At 42.7% G+C, this 16,030-nt stretch overlaps 1 protein-coding gene across 4 annotated transcripts in view; it reads right to left on the bottom strand.

Moving 5' to 3' along the window:
- Nucleotides 1-16,030, bottom strand: part of Erich3 (glutamate rich 3) — a 115,987-nt gene that overhangs the window by 62,836 nt on the left and 37,121 nt on the right. For all 4 annotated transcript variants that reach the window (XM_036190971.1, XM_036190973.1, XM_036190974.1 and 1 more), the window contains 4 exons: nt 13,294-13,387; nt 10,753-10,878; nt 5,876-5,947; nt 4,080-4,208 (listed from right to left, as the gene is read on the bottom strand). In XM_036190971.1, the coding sequence (XP_036046864.1) occupies nt 4,080-4,208; nt 5,876-5,947; nt 10,753-10,878; nt 13,294-13,387 (421 nt within the window). The remainder of the gene's footprint in view (nt 1-4,079; nt 4,209-5,875; nt 5,948-10,752; nt 10,879-13,293; nt 13,388-16,030) is intronic.

Below are 16,030 nucleotides of genomic sequence, written 5' to 3'. Positions count from 1 at the left end.
GTATTTTCTGTTTGTTCTTCTAGGTCTCCTGTCTGCCTTCTCTGTCTGTGGAGTTCTGGGCCCAAGAAGTGATTCCTTCAAGAATTTACCAACCAGCCTAAGGACTGAAGTTGGATTCTACCAAAGAGAGGAGTTACATCAGAGAAGATGGGAGGATGAAATGGAGGCCTTTATTCCCATCATCCCTGCAGGGTAGAAATGGTTCTTGACACCTAAGTGCTATGCTTCTGCAGAGAAGCTCTTCCCCCATAAGCCCTACCTACTGCTTCTAGAGCCTAACTCCTCCCATGCCCCCTTCAATCTAGGGAATGTGGTTTCCTGTGTTGCTGACCCCAGTGGATTTACCATCCCTAGTTGGTTTTTCTTTGCCCTGCTGTATCTTTCTAAATAGTTTCTTTATTAAACAACTTCCTAATTACTCTATTTGTATGAGCCATCTGTTTCCTGCTGAGCCCCCAACAGAGAAACTTTCCAATCAAGAATGTACTGCAGCGAATACGAAAAGTGCCAGCGTGGAACATTGTAAGTGCCTTTTGGGGGCATCGACAGAATATTATGAGTTTAGTATAAAGATTAACAACGTGTCAAAAGTATGGAGGAATGAAGCTTTTAGCCCAGTTGTCTTATTATACTAAGACAGTAGAAAACATGCCAAGTATAAGACATGCATGTTTGGGCAAAGGGGTATGAGAAGGACAGTATATAAATGATTCATAAACAGAATTTTGTACAGTAACTCTAAAGGACGATGAGCCACAAATATTCCATCCTGCAAAAGTATGTATAAATAAACACATTAAGAAACTGGGCAGCCAGCGACTAGCGCCAAGCCCTTGCTCTCACAGCATCTTGAGAAGCATGTGTGCACACACTGCTACACTTCTGATTCTTCAACAATAGGCACATATCGCTTCTCCACCTTAGGCCTAGTAAGGAGATAAAAAGTAACATTTAACATCCAAAGATTCTATGAGTCTATCAGGCTCACTGATGCCAGAGAACAGGACTTAGAATGATGTGTTCTCAGAATATTTACAGTTAACCAAAAGGGCTAAGGAAAACTAAGTTCTCACAGAGGCAGCTAAAATTTTATCCAAATGATGAGGCAAGAGGGAGATGGTGATCTGAAAAATCCAAGTAAGAGCCAGCTCTGAGCCAGGACCAGAGAACATCAGCAGGGAGAATATTGCCTAACATTTGCTTTCCTCATGTCTCCAAAACCAAAATTTTCATTTGGGAACATGACTGACACAAAGAGAGTATGTCCCCCAGACTTCCCTATGACTCTGCGGAGATGGGCCTCTCACTTCAGACCAGTAAAATGTGAACAAGAGACCCATGGCACTCGCAGTTCACACTTATAGAGAAGGGGAGCTTGTCCTTACTTTCCCGCTGACCCCTTCCCTCAGGATGGAGCATCCACATGATGATACACAGCCCTGGCTGGTGTGGATGAGGCAGGTGCCCCAAGCTGGCAGATGAGTAACACAGAAGGAATCCAGGTGTTTGATGACTTCATAGAGTCACCTGAGACTCATGGGTATGTGCTGCGGTGAGGATGAACCTCATGGTTTGAATGTGAAATGCCTCCCACCAGCTGTTTCAATACTTGATCCAAAACTGGAGTTGCTCTTTCAGGAGTTTGTGAATACTTTGGTAGGTATGGCTGGCCAGAAGAAGCTTCTCTCTAAAGGGCAGGTCTTGATGCTCAAAGAATGCCCTTGATGCTCATAGCCTGCTCTCTGCTTCCTGTTCTGACAGGATGTGAGGAGGAAAAAAGCCCCAGATGTATGCTCCTCCACCATGGTGCCACCTGCTTGGAAGTCTTCTCCATCATGTTGGACTCCACATCTTTAAGCTATAACCCAGACGAGGTTCCCCTACCTCAGTCATTCCTCAAAGGTATTTTGTCTCAGTAAGAAGGAAAGTAATAAATACAGAGTCTCTACAAACCTGAACCCCAACAAGCATACATGGATCAACTGAAGTAACAGACAAGTCAGAGAAAACAAGAGATGAACCTATAGTGAGGTCTTAAAATCCACATACAGAAATTAAACCAGACACTTCTGAATAAGAGACTCTACTAAACTAACTCTGTTTAGGGTCTCTTGTCCAGTAATCCTAAACATGAAAAGTCTTGTGTAGAAATCTGGGAGAGCAGGTTACTACAGACCAGAACATCATCTACTGGTGCTTGTGCTCTTTGTGTTATTGCTGTGCATTTGCATAGGAATATCCTTCAGTTAGATGGATGTGGCAGCCAAATGCTCAACTGATCACATTTGTCTCTAAAAACAAATCTGTCCCATTAACTAACAGTTGTGAGCCCCAATCTCTCGGAGCTCATATCAGAGGCTACCTCAAGTTCGCTACATTTTACAATGTGTGAATGTATTTTCTTATAATAAATATGGCACTATCAACGCACTCAAAGCTGTACCAAACTGTGAGTTGAAAATGGCTACCTGGTAATTACTCAGCTTAGCCAAGCCCTGCTAATTCTCAAAGGGATCCCAGGTGGTGAATTTCCCAAAGATGTGCAGAGTCGCCGAGATGACTTTCCTCAGGTTTAATGGAGATGGCACAGCTAAATGCTTACACGGGGTTGGGAAGTTTAGTGCAATTAGCAACAGAGTTCGGGACACACGCTGAAGGCTTTCCTTACCCAGGGAAGCTCAAGGAAAATGGTGACTTCCCATAAAGCTTCCTGACTCCATCTAGGCTTGTGGTAGTCAGGGCTGACACTGAGAAGGGATATGATATGATGTCCAGGATAGGATGGACAAACCAAAGGGAGACTTGAGTCGCTGCTCTCCAGTAAGGTGCACAGGACTGGGCCCCAGAGTGTGATCAAGGGGCAGCCTAGTGCGGAAGAGTCCCGCTGGTGCAGTGTAGCCTCCGGTTTTTGAAGGACCCTCACTCTTCCACAGTGAACCACAGACTATCTCCTTAAAGGGTTTTCCTCTCTGAACCAGGTGGAGGACAGAAAACAGCACTATTCCTTAGTTTCTTCTGGGGAAAGCTTAGGAGAGGCTAGTAAACTGCTGGCCAACAAAGACGTATTTGTGTGTGCACACCAACATTCAAATCAGACCCGGAAGAGAGGAAACAGTCCAGAGAAAACTGGGGCTTATCAAGACTTGGGCTGTTCAACCAGGACAAGTCAAGACTTGTTTACCTTTTGCAGAATGTTGAAGCCTAATGCCCTATGGGACAGACTTCCTCAACAGTCTGTGAAGGCTTTATAATTTCTCCACAAATATTGTGCAACACAAATAAAAATGATCAGACCTTACAAGGAAAAACATCTAGTCATGAAAAGCAAGAGTAAAGACATCCTGGGGAGTTTAGCTCCGCTTCAACCACCAACAACCCAACAAACATTTTTTAAATCTTTCCTGAATGTATTGTTTTGAAGAACTGTGCCCTCCTTCCAGCAAACACCACCTCTGGGCAAGAGACAAATCATGCTGGGATAAAATATCAGTGTGTGATGTCTTCAGATGGGATTTCACTACATTTAATTATCTCAAAGTAGAAGTGTATACTTTTGATAAACTGAAATGGTAGAATGTCACCAGCATGCAGCATGGCACTGCTGAATTTGTGCAGATAACAGAATAGCAAGAATAATACCCAGACATCAGAAAACACAGAACATGTAGGACACACCACAGTCTCAATTCTGCCACATTGCTGAGTGCTAAAGGTAAATACTGGGATAGATCATTTGAACTCATTATGTGTGATCTTAGATATAAGGTGGAGTTTGCTCTTTCCTATGGGTAAAATAGAGAGGGGTGGAGGAATGGGGAGGGATCTGGGTATGTATGTAAGCACGAGTGATCTCCTCTCAAGAAGCTGATGTGGCAGCTGCACAAACAGGGGTTTTGGCTAGAGGGGGTACTGTTAATGGAGACTTGAGCAGTTATAAGACTGAGGTTTCCAACTGTTCCTCTGACTATGTTTTCAGGTCTATTGGGTTGTGCAGACATGCTTCCCAGAGAGCCTTCTTTCTGAGATTAATGAGAAATCATAAATTAATTAGCTGGGACAGAGTGCTTAATAGGGCTTACCAGTGTTAATGGACTAGAACGTCCTTCCTCAGCCAGAATGCTACAGCCACGGTTAGTCTTTCGACCAGCTGGAGGATGGGGAGTCAGAATGGGCATGTTATCTTCAATAAATCGTCTTGTGTGCTCTCCCTATAATGAGAAAAGAAATGTATTAAGTTGATATATAGATGATCATGATCAGGTTAGCTTAGCACCTGACACACATTCATACTATGAGATCAAAACCCTCCCCACCAAGAATGCTACTCTGTGTCCTGGCATGGAAGTTAGCCAAGGCTCTTATGGCCCTGCTGGGGGCTGGGTGTAGTAGTGACTTGCAGAAAACAGAATCTTCTCCAGCTGCACACAAAGGAGCCACTCTGAGTACTCTCTACCTCAATGATAACGTGTTGGGCCACTACAAAGTGCCCATTGTACTTCACTACTCTAACCAGTAGAGACTACCAGAAAAGATTAATTTTTTATGTAAAAACAATAATTCAATAATGCCTTGAAGCAAAAGTTTGCCTCTGAAATAGAAGGAACCTAAACCATGTCTTTGCCAATTACAAATATGCAGTGAGTTTTGACAATCCCAATAGAGGCGTCAGATGGGAGGAACTGGAGTGTCACAGCATTCTCCCAGTGACCAGTCTTCCTGTCGTCTACCTGGTGTCCCTCATCTGCTATTGTGCAGAACAAATGAATGGAAGCTGTGTAGCCCACCCTGCCTCAGGCACTGGAGCTCAGTATTTCCAGCTGTTGTGTTCACATTTTGGTAGATAAATTACAGAACTTGTAACAGTCCATGATTCAAGGCATGGCCAGCCAAGCTGAATGCATCTGGAGCACCCCAGTTCTCCTGATGCCTGAGAAGGGACCTATGTCCTATCATTCACAACTTTAGCCAAGCGGATCTCTGTGAGTCCGAGGCCAGCCTGGGCTACAGAGTAAGTTCCAGGAAAGGCACAAAGCTACCCAAGCTACTCAAAGAAACCCTGTCTCAAAAAAAAAAAAATTAGTAGCAAGATTAGCTTTTAACCCTAATAAAAAGTTTGAGTCCATCAACCCAGATAGGGAAATTTTAGTCTTACAGGACAGGTTGCCCTATGGATGCTTTTATAAATACTTATTAGTTTGTAAAATTTGTTTTAGGTTCCACACTAGTAAGTAATACCACAGAAATTTAAGAACAAGCAGCTCATGATTTCAAATAGCTCAAGAAATCAAATAAATCTGCCATCCTAAACTGAAACATGCCTAATTGAATCTCTCATCTCCTGATTCAAATTGATGTATTTTGTAAGTTCATTGCAAAGAACAAAAATAGAGAACAACCAAAGGGTTTAAAAATACCTAGCACAGAATGTCTTAGATCTGATGGCGCTTTCTTCTACTAAGGAAGCTCATTCCCACCATAATTTTCAAGGGTGACATTCGAGTGAAAATGTGTGACTGTATAATTCTTCCAATGTTTTATTTTCCTTCACACTGGAACATTACCATCTCTTTTTATTTCTTAAGATACATGAATATCCTTTGGCCTCTGCCACAAAAAAAAAAAAAAAAAAAAAAAAAACACAAAAGCCAGATTTCAAATTTGGCTATTTTTAATTTTGTCTTGGAAAGTTTTTTCGTGGTTAAAATGAATTTCTCGGGAGCAGGGCTTGTGTTATCAACATCTATATTGATGACCCTTGAGATCCAGGCTCAGTAGAACCATTTACTTGACCTCAGTTATGTGTGCTGATCAAAAGTAGGTGCCTCTGGACTGGGGTTGGAATCATAAAGTGTTATTAAAAGGTAAAGGAGTTTACCTTCAGCCTTTGAGTTCGCTCTTTCCTAGCTAAGGTATCCAGTTTCCTTTTTATTTCCAGCTGGTGATCGCGCTGTGGAGGACAGAACCATCCTAGTTAGAGCCAAGAATATCTTAGAGGAATATAATCCCAATGGAGGCAGCTTTATTTTCAATAACCCCTCTTGTTATTTAGACGGAGAAGAACCACCTGCCTAAGTGTGCAGGTGGGCATATCAACTGCCTCCACTCTGGGAAAGCCAATCACAAACACATCTTAGCTAAAAGGATCCATGCCCTTTAACCAGAAACTTTGTTCCTAATCTGAAGAGGAAAACTGAGTAATGACTTTTAAGTGTTTTGCACAAAAAGACACGATTTGAAAGTGGCCCCACCCCCTTACTTCTTTGAAGAAAGAGTGCAATAGTGATATAAAATTTGAAAAGATGGTAAAATGTTTGCCACATCCATGTGCTAGAACAGAATGTAATCATTAAAATAAGTTTCTTAAAGATTTTGATTTATTATTAATGGAAAATGAAAATAACACAGGAAGAAGCAAGGTGCAGAACTGCATAGAAATTTAGTAACCAATAGAGCCAGTTTGTGGAGGGATCCCTGTAGCGAGGAGGTGATTCCAATGGATCCCTAATTTCCAAGACTAGGGATAGCAAAAACACAGGCAGATTCACAGCTTTGTGCCTTGGTCTCACTTCCTGTTTCCTGTTTGAATGCCACAAACTCACGTCCCTGTCACAATGTATCATGATGTTCTTTCTTTTTTTCTTTCTTTCTCTCTTTCTTTCTTTCTTTCTTTCTTTTTTTTTGAAAAAGATAGTTTTATTTGATTTATGTGTCTGTGGACATATGCAGAAATGCAGATGGGGGCCTCTTGGAGCTGGAGTTAGAGCAGTCCTGTACTGCCTGGAAGAGATGCTGGGAACTGAACTGTACTCTTCAAGGACAGCCAGTGCTCTAATTGCTGCTGAGCCATAGCTGAAATCCCACTGTGTTTTATGAAATTTGTTTTTTGAGAGAGAGACTTGGAATATTGCTCAGGAGGACCTGGAACTTGCTATACTGCCCTTTGGCTGCAAAATTGTGGCAACCCTCCTGACATTACATGCATATGCTACCACACTTGGCCATATCATGATTCTATTGTTATGTAAATATGACTAGAAGATACTAAAAAAAGTGTACATTAATAGTAGTCATCTCTGAAAGAAATTTTATGCAATTATTTTGCTTTATTTTTCCTCTGTGTTTTCCAATTATCTTAATATAATAGTTGGCGATTTAAAAATATACCTCCTATTAAAATCATCTGCTTCCAGTTAGACTTGAAATCAGTCTGTGGTTTTTGTTGCTGTTGTCTCACTGTTCCTTTGGGAACCCTTTTCTCTGGTCTTGGTCCCTGCTGATTCAATCCCTCTGTCCTGGGAGTCATCAATCATCTCCTGACACCTCTCATCCCTCCCCCTCCTGCTCGGATCTTTCATCTACTCAGCAACAAACTTTGTTATATTTACTATCAACCTGTTTCCAAGGTCCATTTGTCCCCAACTCTCCATCAGGTGCCAGGCTCCTCCTCACCATGGCTGACACTCCCTCCCCAAGGCCTCCAGTGCCTTTGTTTTCTGGGTCTTGTCACCACTGGGGCCATTCTGCAGCTTGAGAGCCCCTGGCCTCCAGGACAGCATCCCAGCAGCCTGTTTGTCACATGGGATAGGCTTCTAGTCCCACATTCCTGCCCCTTCCTCTCTTGAGCTCCTCATTCAGTCCTTCCTGCTCTTTCCATCTCCCCAGCTCCTGAGACCGTGTGGCTTTTCTCTAGAGTTCTCTCCTGTCTCTGTGGACAGCTGCCTCTCCCACACACTCTGCTGCTGTTAGCTGCACCCTTTCACAACAGATTCCTAACTGACCTCTCACCTCCAGTCTTTCCAGCACGTTAACCCATCCTCCACGTCTCCAGCAGCAGCATCTCTAAACGCTCTGCTCATTCATTTCACTCCCATGCTGAAAAAACATCTCATGATCTCATCACCTACACTGCACCCTGCCTTGGGGATTCAAGACTTCTAGAAACAAAGCTCCAACTTACCAGATAGTATCACCTCCTGCTGCCAAATTGACCCTGCACAGTCTTTGAGCGTCTTTCCATTCGAGGTGTCCTACATATGATTGTCCTCCCTCTCTGGAATTGCTCCTCTGTGTTCCTGACTTTCTCTTCAAGGTGTGTTCCCTAGCAGCAGCACCTTGCTCTGATGCCCTCAGGGTACCCCCTCCTTTTCAGGGTGAACGTGGCCACTTGCTGTATAGTATTTCAATAAACAGTGTCTTGCAGCCACAAAACAGAGTCCCATCTTGGCACATAGTAGGTTGCATGGGTGAATGCATGAACACCCACGATAATATCAGGGAAAACTGGAGCAGTCTCAATTAAATGGGAAGCACTATGGCAGCTTGGAGACAATCCTGGTAGTTCTAGTATATTAACAGTCTAGGTGAGTCTTCCAAAACACAGAAAAGGAATTGATTTCACTGTTTCTCAAATTTGTAGATATCTGCAGACTTTATGTAAGGACTATGTCCTTAATTACATCATCAGCCTGCAACAGTGTCCCAGCCTAAAAAGCTGGGCAGGCCCTCTGTGCCTTCCTTTTCTCTTTCCCTCTCTTCCCTCCCTGCAGTCTCTCTCTCTCTCCAGTTCTCTCTCTCTCTCTCTCTCTCTCTCTCTCTCTCTCTCTCTCTCTCTCTCTCTCAACAAAGTTCTAAAAGGTAACTATGGCTCATGACTTTCCTCCAGCACTCTCCTCCCTCAGCATGGCCACCATGGGCGGCCAGCACCGCAATTTAACCAACACTTTACTGATTAAACATTCCTAATCTGCACAAGCAGTATCCTCTGAATGCTGAAATGTTTAAGCATAAACACAATTCTTACAATATTTTCCAGTTTGGAGCACCTCATATTTCTTGATTTTTTAACTGCATGTAGGTTTGTGTGTGGAATATGTAGTGTATGGATTGAATGACTTAGGTGTTCATGCAGAGACCAGAGGAAGACACTCAGGGACCTGCTCTATCATCCTCCACATTATTCCCTCAGGACAGGGTCTCTCACTCAACATGGTACTAGGCTGGCAGCCAGCAAGACACAGCAAGCTCTCCTGCTCTGGGATGGAGTTAGAGGCATGGGTGTGACCACACCTGGTATTTTTATATAGGTGCTGAGGATTTAAACTAGGTCTGTATAGTAAATGTTCTCACCCTTTGAACTGTCTTCCTAGCCCTGTGTTTTAAATTAGAGAAGGTCGAATTCCATACTATAATTATATATTGTTTTAAACATAATTTATAGGTTAATACATGAGACTTGACGGACAATATCTATACAGTTCTGCTGTGTCATGCCACTGTGGAGGGCCCCAAAACAGCTTGACCACACAGCAGCCATGATAGGCTTAGGGGCCTAGACATAGCTTTTGTGAAAGGCTTACTGGCAGACAACACCTAGATTCAGGAAAAGCCTTAAGCTGATACCAGCCAGGGATCCACACAGGAGTGAGGAAGTGCCTGACATCCCAAACATTCCAACCATTAGATAAGGTGGCCAGAAGTTCCTGAGTCTAGCACACACCTATTTTTTGTTTTACAGATAGCCCTAGATAATTGTCAGCCAACCAGGATCCTGGACCAACCTCTGCTATGATAAAAACTGCCCCACCTGAGCTCAGGGCTCTCTGCTCTCACCATTTTATTGGACAGACAGAGGGACCAAGCTCTGGAGCTTGAAATAAAGGTTCTTTGCTTTTACATGCAGGATTCAGTCTCCGTGGTGGTCTTTTGGGAGTCCCCATGATCTGGGCAGAATACCACCACACTGTCAGGACCTAGGCCGACATGGGACAAAGCACTCCTAAAGTTAAAGCTAGGTAGGGATTAATTTAATGCCATACTATTATTTTTTAACAGAATTGTACCATTCCCACCAGTACTTTTGTAATCAGCAAATTTGGGGCTGTCAACAATGAATCTGTGTAATTCCTGGACATGAGCTGAAGTGAAAAATAAATTCCTAAGTCAGCAGAAACTGTATGTGTGCAATAAACATCATAAGTGAATATTGATGTAATGATACATTCAATATAATAAATATTTTCACTGGTACTAAACTTGTTGCTGGTTTACTGATAGTTCTACATTTGTTCATAAATGTTACTACACCCATTGGTCAGGAGCTTTCCAAGCCAGCTTCTCTGATTTACTGCTGTATGGTTGAGCCAAGAGTGGCACCCTTTTTCAGAGACTAAAATGGTGCCTGACAATTGAAACCACAATTTTGTGGAGCAAAGGCTGCAATAATTTCTCAGGTTAGCTACATAGCCCACTAAAAGTGCAATGTCAGATTCCACAAAACTTGTTGACGCTGAGACTGTAAATCATGCTGACCAATGTGTCCTAAAGTAGGAGGGAAGGCAGGTGTTTCCATGCCTACTCCGTGAAACTTAACATACGGCTGAGCTAGGGGCCTTAAAAGAATAACAGATCCGAGAGAATTCATGGCAGTGGAATTACTGATATTTAAACAGATGTCACTTTTTTTAGCGAATGGAAATTAAGGTACAGATGGTGAGGGCTGGGTAGCCATTGTGGATTCAAAGACTCTACATTTAGAAAATTAAATATCACAAACTTTATAATCATGTCCATATTTCTTCTGAACTAAAAAGGAGGGAAACTTGAGTCTCTGGGCTCCTGGCTACTTAGGAAGTCAGACAGTATTCCCCAGTTCTCTTGGTCCACTTCCTTTTGCATGAAGTTTAGGAAGAATTCTCCAGCCACAGTAGTCACTATTGAAGAGTGACCATCATAAAGGGTAAGAAACACCCGCACCTCCATATCAAGGACCTTGTGGAAGATGGCCTGGGCTAAGCACTCCCGGATGTATTTTTTGTGATCCTGCTTCATGGTGTTTACTTTGTATTCCTTTTCAGAAAGTATCCTCCCACTTCTAGTGATCTGTGGTGAATAAATAAAAATAGCAAATGGGTAAATAAAACACACACAGAAATACAAAATAGTTTTAATGTGTTGTTAGGTACCAAAAAAGAGAAGGGACAGAGGGAAGGGAAGAAAGAGAGAGCGAGAGAGAGGTCTTTTCAAAGCCTAAAGGAGAATACCATTGTCCCTAATGAACTTCCATTCTTAATGAATATTTCATCAGGTAGATAGGAGAAAGAAAGTCTCACGTACCTGTCAATGTGAAGACACACACAGGTGGTACACTTGACGTTTAAAACAAGGTTTTCATTAGAGTAACAATTTCCCAGTGATGGAACCCAGGTGTTCTTTTCATTCTCTGAAAGCACCCTGGGGAGGGAGGTGCTGCCAGGAAGGAGCACACAGGAGCAGTGGAGCAGACTGCAGCTTGCTGGAAACACCAGCAGGGGTAAGGCAGGCAAGCAGTAGAGAAAGCCTTTGGTTTGTCTTGAGAAATAATTGGTTTCATTACTCTGTTTGCTCCCTGCTTTTTCTTCCTACACTTTCCAGGCCAGAATGTAATTTAATATGCAATGATTTAGAATTTTATGGTTTATGTAGGAGTGGGGATAGACAGTTTTTGATACAGTCACAGCCAAGTCACCGTGTTCCTGGAGCACCGATTTTGCCATCACTCTTTGACTTGTCCTTTGGGTGTATTTGCTGTTGTCCTCTTATCTCTCCAGTAAAGGAGGCTGCTTCCCTTTCTGCTGGCTGTTTGCTTTCTACTTCCCCACCCCGTCCCCCCCCCCCCGTTTCCCCCCCCCCCCCCCGTTCCCCTCACGTTTAAATGCAAGCCACCCTTACATCCTCTCTCTTTAAAAGTTTTATTTTTAATTATATGCCAGTGTGTGCCCATGTGCATGTGAGTGTGGGCACCTGCAGAGGCCACAGGTGTTGATATCCTGGAGCTGTAGTTGCAGGCAGTTGTGAATTGCTCAATATGAGTGCTGGGAGTAGAACTCAGGTACATGCTCTTAACCATCGACCTATCTTTCCAGTGCCACATTCATATTCTTAATTTCCTTCTTAATTTTTTAGCTGTAACTTTTATATTATTGTTGCAGCATATTACTCCAGATAACCCATTTGCCGTGTCTAGAATGTGCTGGCTAAAGGATCTCATGTCCCTGGGAAGTGTCCAATGTCAGGCCATCTTGACCGCTATCCCCTTTCTGGCAGCAGCTGGATATGTCTCTGTCACCTCTTCTCTGGGATTATGTCAGACAGGAAGCGTCTATAGAACCACAGTGCTTACACTTGAGTTGGGGGGGTGGGGATATGAATCACCCTGAGATACAGCAAATCCCACAGGCCTGGGGCCTCGGGCTTCCTACTTACAATTTCTAAGTAATTTCCATGTAATGTGAACCTGCAGTTTGCAGGGCTGTTGCTGGATCCATTAATCTAGAGAAAGGGCCATGTCTTCCTTATTTGAGTTACCAGGCTTTTAACAAATGTCCCTTACGTGTTTGGAGGTGGTGTTAAGTAAACTCTGCCACTAGTATCATGGTCAGCAGTGATTACAGGGTGACTCACTGAACGCCCCTAACCAGAATAGCCATCCTGAGGGGGCATTGTCTTCATTTCACAATTGAGGAAGTTGGGCTGCAAGGGGTGTGAGTGATTGTCTTGTTCCTGGCTGAGACAGGTTTCAGCTGACCCTTCTGATAATAATGCCCCAAGAGGCATTTCTTTCTCCAGCTCCACCCACAACTGCACAAACAACAATTAGAAACACAATATGGTTTTTCAACACCAAGACAACACTGTACTTTAAGAAAGCAAACAGCCAACACTGATGAGAACCACACCCCTTTCCTTTCAAAGTAAAACCATAGGATTTTTTGAGATAGATTTTCCACCTTCTTCACATTTAAAGGAACAGAAATTGCATGGGAAGAATGGCTTTGAGGCTGAAAAGGCACATCACAGGGAAATGAAAGTTAACACACACACACACACACACACACACACACACACACACACACACAAGAGGAAGCAAACTGTTCGTGTTTACCACACCATATTCTATGAGCATTAAAAACAGTATATTTCCTGGAATAGTAAGGTCTTCTCTGCCCTTGCTCTTTAACAGTGTCTGGTTCATAGAACTGTACTGAATAAATGAATAAATAAGCAAATCAACCACACTGGTGAAATCTCACAGGGACCTTTCTTCAATAATTCATGTTTCCTTAGCAGCCATTGTAACCTCTCTTCCTTTGTTTAGAAAGAGCCCCAAATAAATAAATCAGAAGTTTAAAAGGACGTAATTTTTCTAAATTAGTATGAAGAAAAACATGTCACAGACTCAAAGGAAATCTAAAGAAAGGTAGGAAATGTTCAGACTTAATTGAACAAGAAGGTGGGCAGAACTCAAAGAACTCTTACCAGCCCCGATCTTAGGAGGTGCCGCCTGATCCTAGTATTGTTAAAATACCCAGCCAAGTGTTTATCTGTGAGGCTGTTATAGGTGGCAAGTAATCTGAAACAGAGAAGAGAAGCCATTAAAGTCTTATGAGGGTTGCTTGATAACCAAGGCCATTCTTGGCAACACAGCCTAACCCAGCAATACATTTGTAGACAAGTTTAACAGCCAGCTGAGAGTCTGTTTGTTCCTTATGATAAGAAGCAGTAAAACATCTTGGTTTGGGTTAGACAAAGGTGAAAGCCATACAGGAGCAGTTCAATGTCCGTGAAAGGCCCAAAGACAGAAACGTGCCTCCAATCTTAGGAGACGAAGCCACCTCAGAGAGGACTTAGAGTGGAGGCTGACAGGGAAGCAACAACCTCTTCAGCACACCTCTCCTGTGCACCCTAAATTCAGACACCTCCCACGGGATGCTTCCATCTGTCAGGGAGCAGGGGACTGCTGACACACAGTACCTCCTCAGAAAGCATTCCCTGGTGTGCCTGGTGCATCCATGTGACCCCCACTTCACAGCGGGGAAGTCCCAGGTTGCATTTCTCATTCCATTATTCCCCGGTTCTCCTCCTCCAGCATTGGCTCTGGAGTCCCAGCACACCCTGTGATTCTCAACACCTTGCCTGATGTCTGTTGTGAGCCCAAGCAGTAATGTGCTGAGAAAATTAGGACATTATTTCCAATTGATTTAAAATCCTGGCTTTTAGCCGACCATTTTGACTTGTTGACTTATCTTGAAATTTCATTCATCTCTAATACAAAACTTTAATGCATAAATTATCTTAGATTTTTAGGATGTTTTATGTTAAGACTTAAAGGAAACAAGATGTAACGGCATACATCTGAAATCCCAGCACTCCACCTGATACACAGAAGCAGGAGGATTGCAGTTATACACCAGCCTGGCCTGTACAAAAGACTCTCTCAACTTAGAACACTCAATTTCGGGCTACATATTATACCTTAATACATGCTTAAGTTCAGTCTATGATTTAGGGTTGGAAACTGGAAACTAGTCTTTTTTTATATATATATATCCTGGCTGCAGTTTGCCCTCCCTCCTTTTATCCCAATCCTCCTCCTTCCCCTCCCAGTTCCCACTCCCAATCCACTCCTCCTCCAGGAAAATGCTCTTTTAACCTTCTTATTATGCACCTTAGAAAATGTGCATATATATATACATGCAGACACTTATATATGTATATACACAGCAAGCAAGCCTCACCACAGCCCAGACCTAAAAAATTTTATACAAAAAAGATTTGCACCCTGAACTCTTGATAACAACAGCTGACTTTTAACTTCTTCGCAGACTAGAGTAAGGACTCATCTTATAGTCTGTAAAGAATGCTAGCAGCAATTTTATTTTGCTGTTTGCAAGACCTTAATTATGTGGAGATTAAATTGGTGCCCTTTTCCTGTCTCTTTTCTTCTTAACAACCCATCGCAGGAAAGTTCCATGCTGCCAAATGGTCAGGAAAGTTTAATTTTGTCCACAAAAAAGACTGGAAAGCGGTAACAAAGCCACGAAGCCAAGGCACCACGTGAGGCTGCAGACATGAGCAAAGGCAGAAACTAGTATTTTCCTGGGTTTATGTAAAAAGACAACCCAAGAGTCTCATGGAGGCACACACAAAACCAGCCCCAGATGCTGCTTTGAAGACTTCTTTTAAATGAATTGTCTTGGTGTCCTACAGTTCATCAAAGGTTTCCTATCTCCAAAAGGTCAGCCTTCTATCCCTTACCCTTTCTGAATCTCAGAATCTCTTTTCAGCTCTTCATTTCCAAAGGTGAGCAGGTGCCTCTCCGGCCTAACAATCACGATTGCACAGTTCACAGATCCTTAAGATAAATCATTACAGGAATATCATATACAGTCTTTTGTCTGTCTTGCAGATCCAAGCTTAAAAAAAAAAATCAATACATTTGGAATAGCTAGGAGTGTTGAAACCCTGATTAAATGAAGTGAGGTTAAAAATCGGGAAGACAAGAGCCTCAGCCTTACTATTAGTGAACAAAACAGCCCTTCTTTTAATTCAGGCTCTGTAACTTGTTAAATATTTAGGTCCTAATAGCAATGCCCAGTCAACTTTTGTACCACCCAATTATAATCCTCCTCTGTTCTCCTTGCTCCTTCCAGAGGAATGTGTGCAGGATTCCCCATCACGTGCCCCACAAGACAGAGGAGTATGTGTGCAGGATATCCTGCCCCAGACCACTGATGCTAGAAGAGCGCTTATGCATGATGCTTTCCCTCAGCAGTCCCACTGAGGCTGAAGGAGAGCAAGCCAGAAACTTTTATACTCATCTGCTTTCTCTTTATTCTGATTTAAAGGAAAATGTGGGTCCCTGGTTGGGATTTTATGTGTAAAATAACTCCTTCCACAACTGGTATCACATCACACACAAACAGTTGTGATAACTTGACAGACACATCACATCTACCAAGTTCACCAAACACCAGTGATTGGTTTTTTTCAGACAATGATTGAATATGTTTGTATTTAAGCCAGAACCATAAATTAATAAATTAGTTGATAAGAAGAAATTTTATCAAGTAAATGATGTGCATCTAGTGCAATGGTCAGTTTTCAATAGTTAAAAATGTCAGCCTCATCCTGACCATCGAGCCTCCTTTTCTAGGGAGATGGTCCCGCTGTGCACAGCTGAGACTGTGGTCTTTTGGTCCCACTATGTACAGCT

Source organism: Onychomys torridus, chromosome 6, assembly GCF_903995425.1.
Source record: "Onychomys torridus chromosome 6, mOncTor1.1, whole genome shotgun sequence".
Taxonomy (NCBI): domain Eukaryota; kingdom Metazoa; phylum Chordata; class Mammalia; order Rodentia; family Cricetidae; genus Onychomys; species Onychomys torridus.
This window is presented reverse-complemented; position numbering and strand designations above follow the sequence as displayed.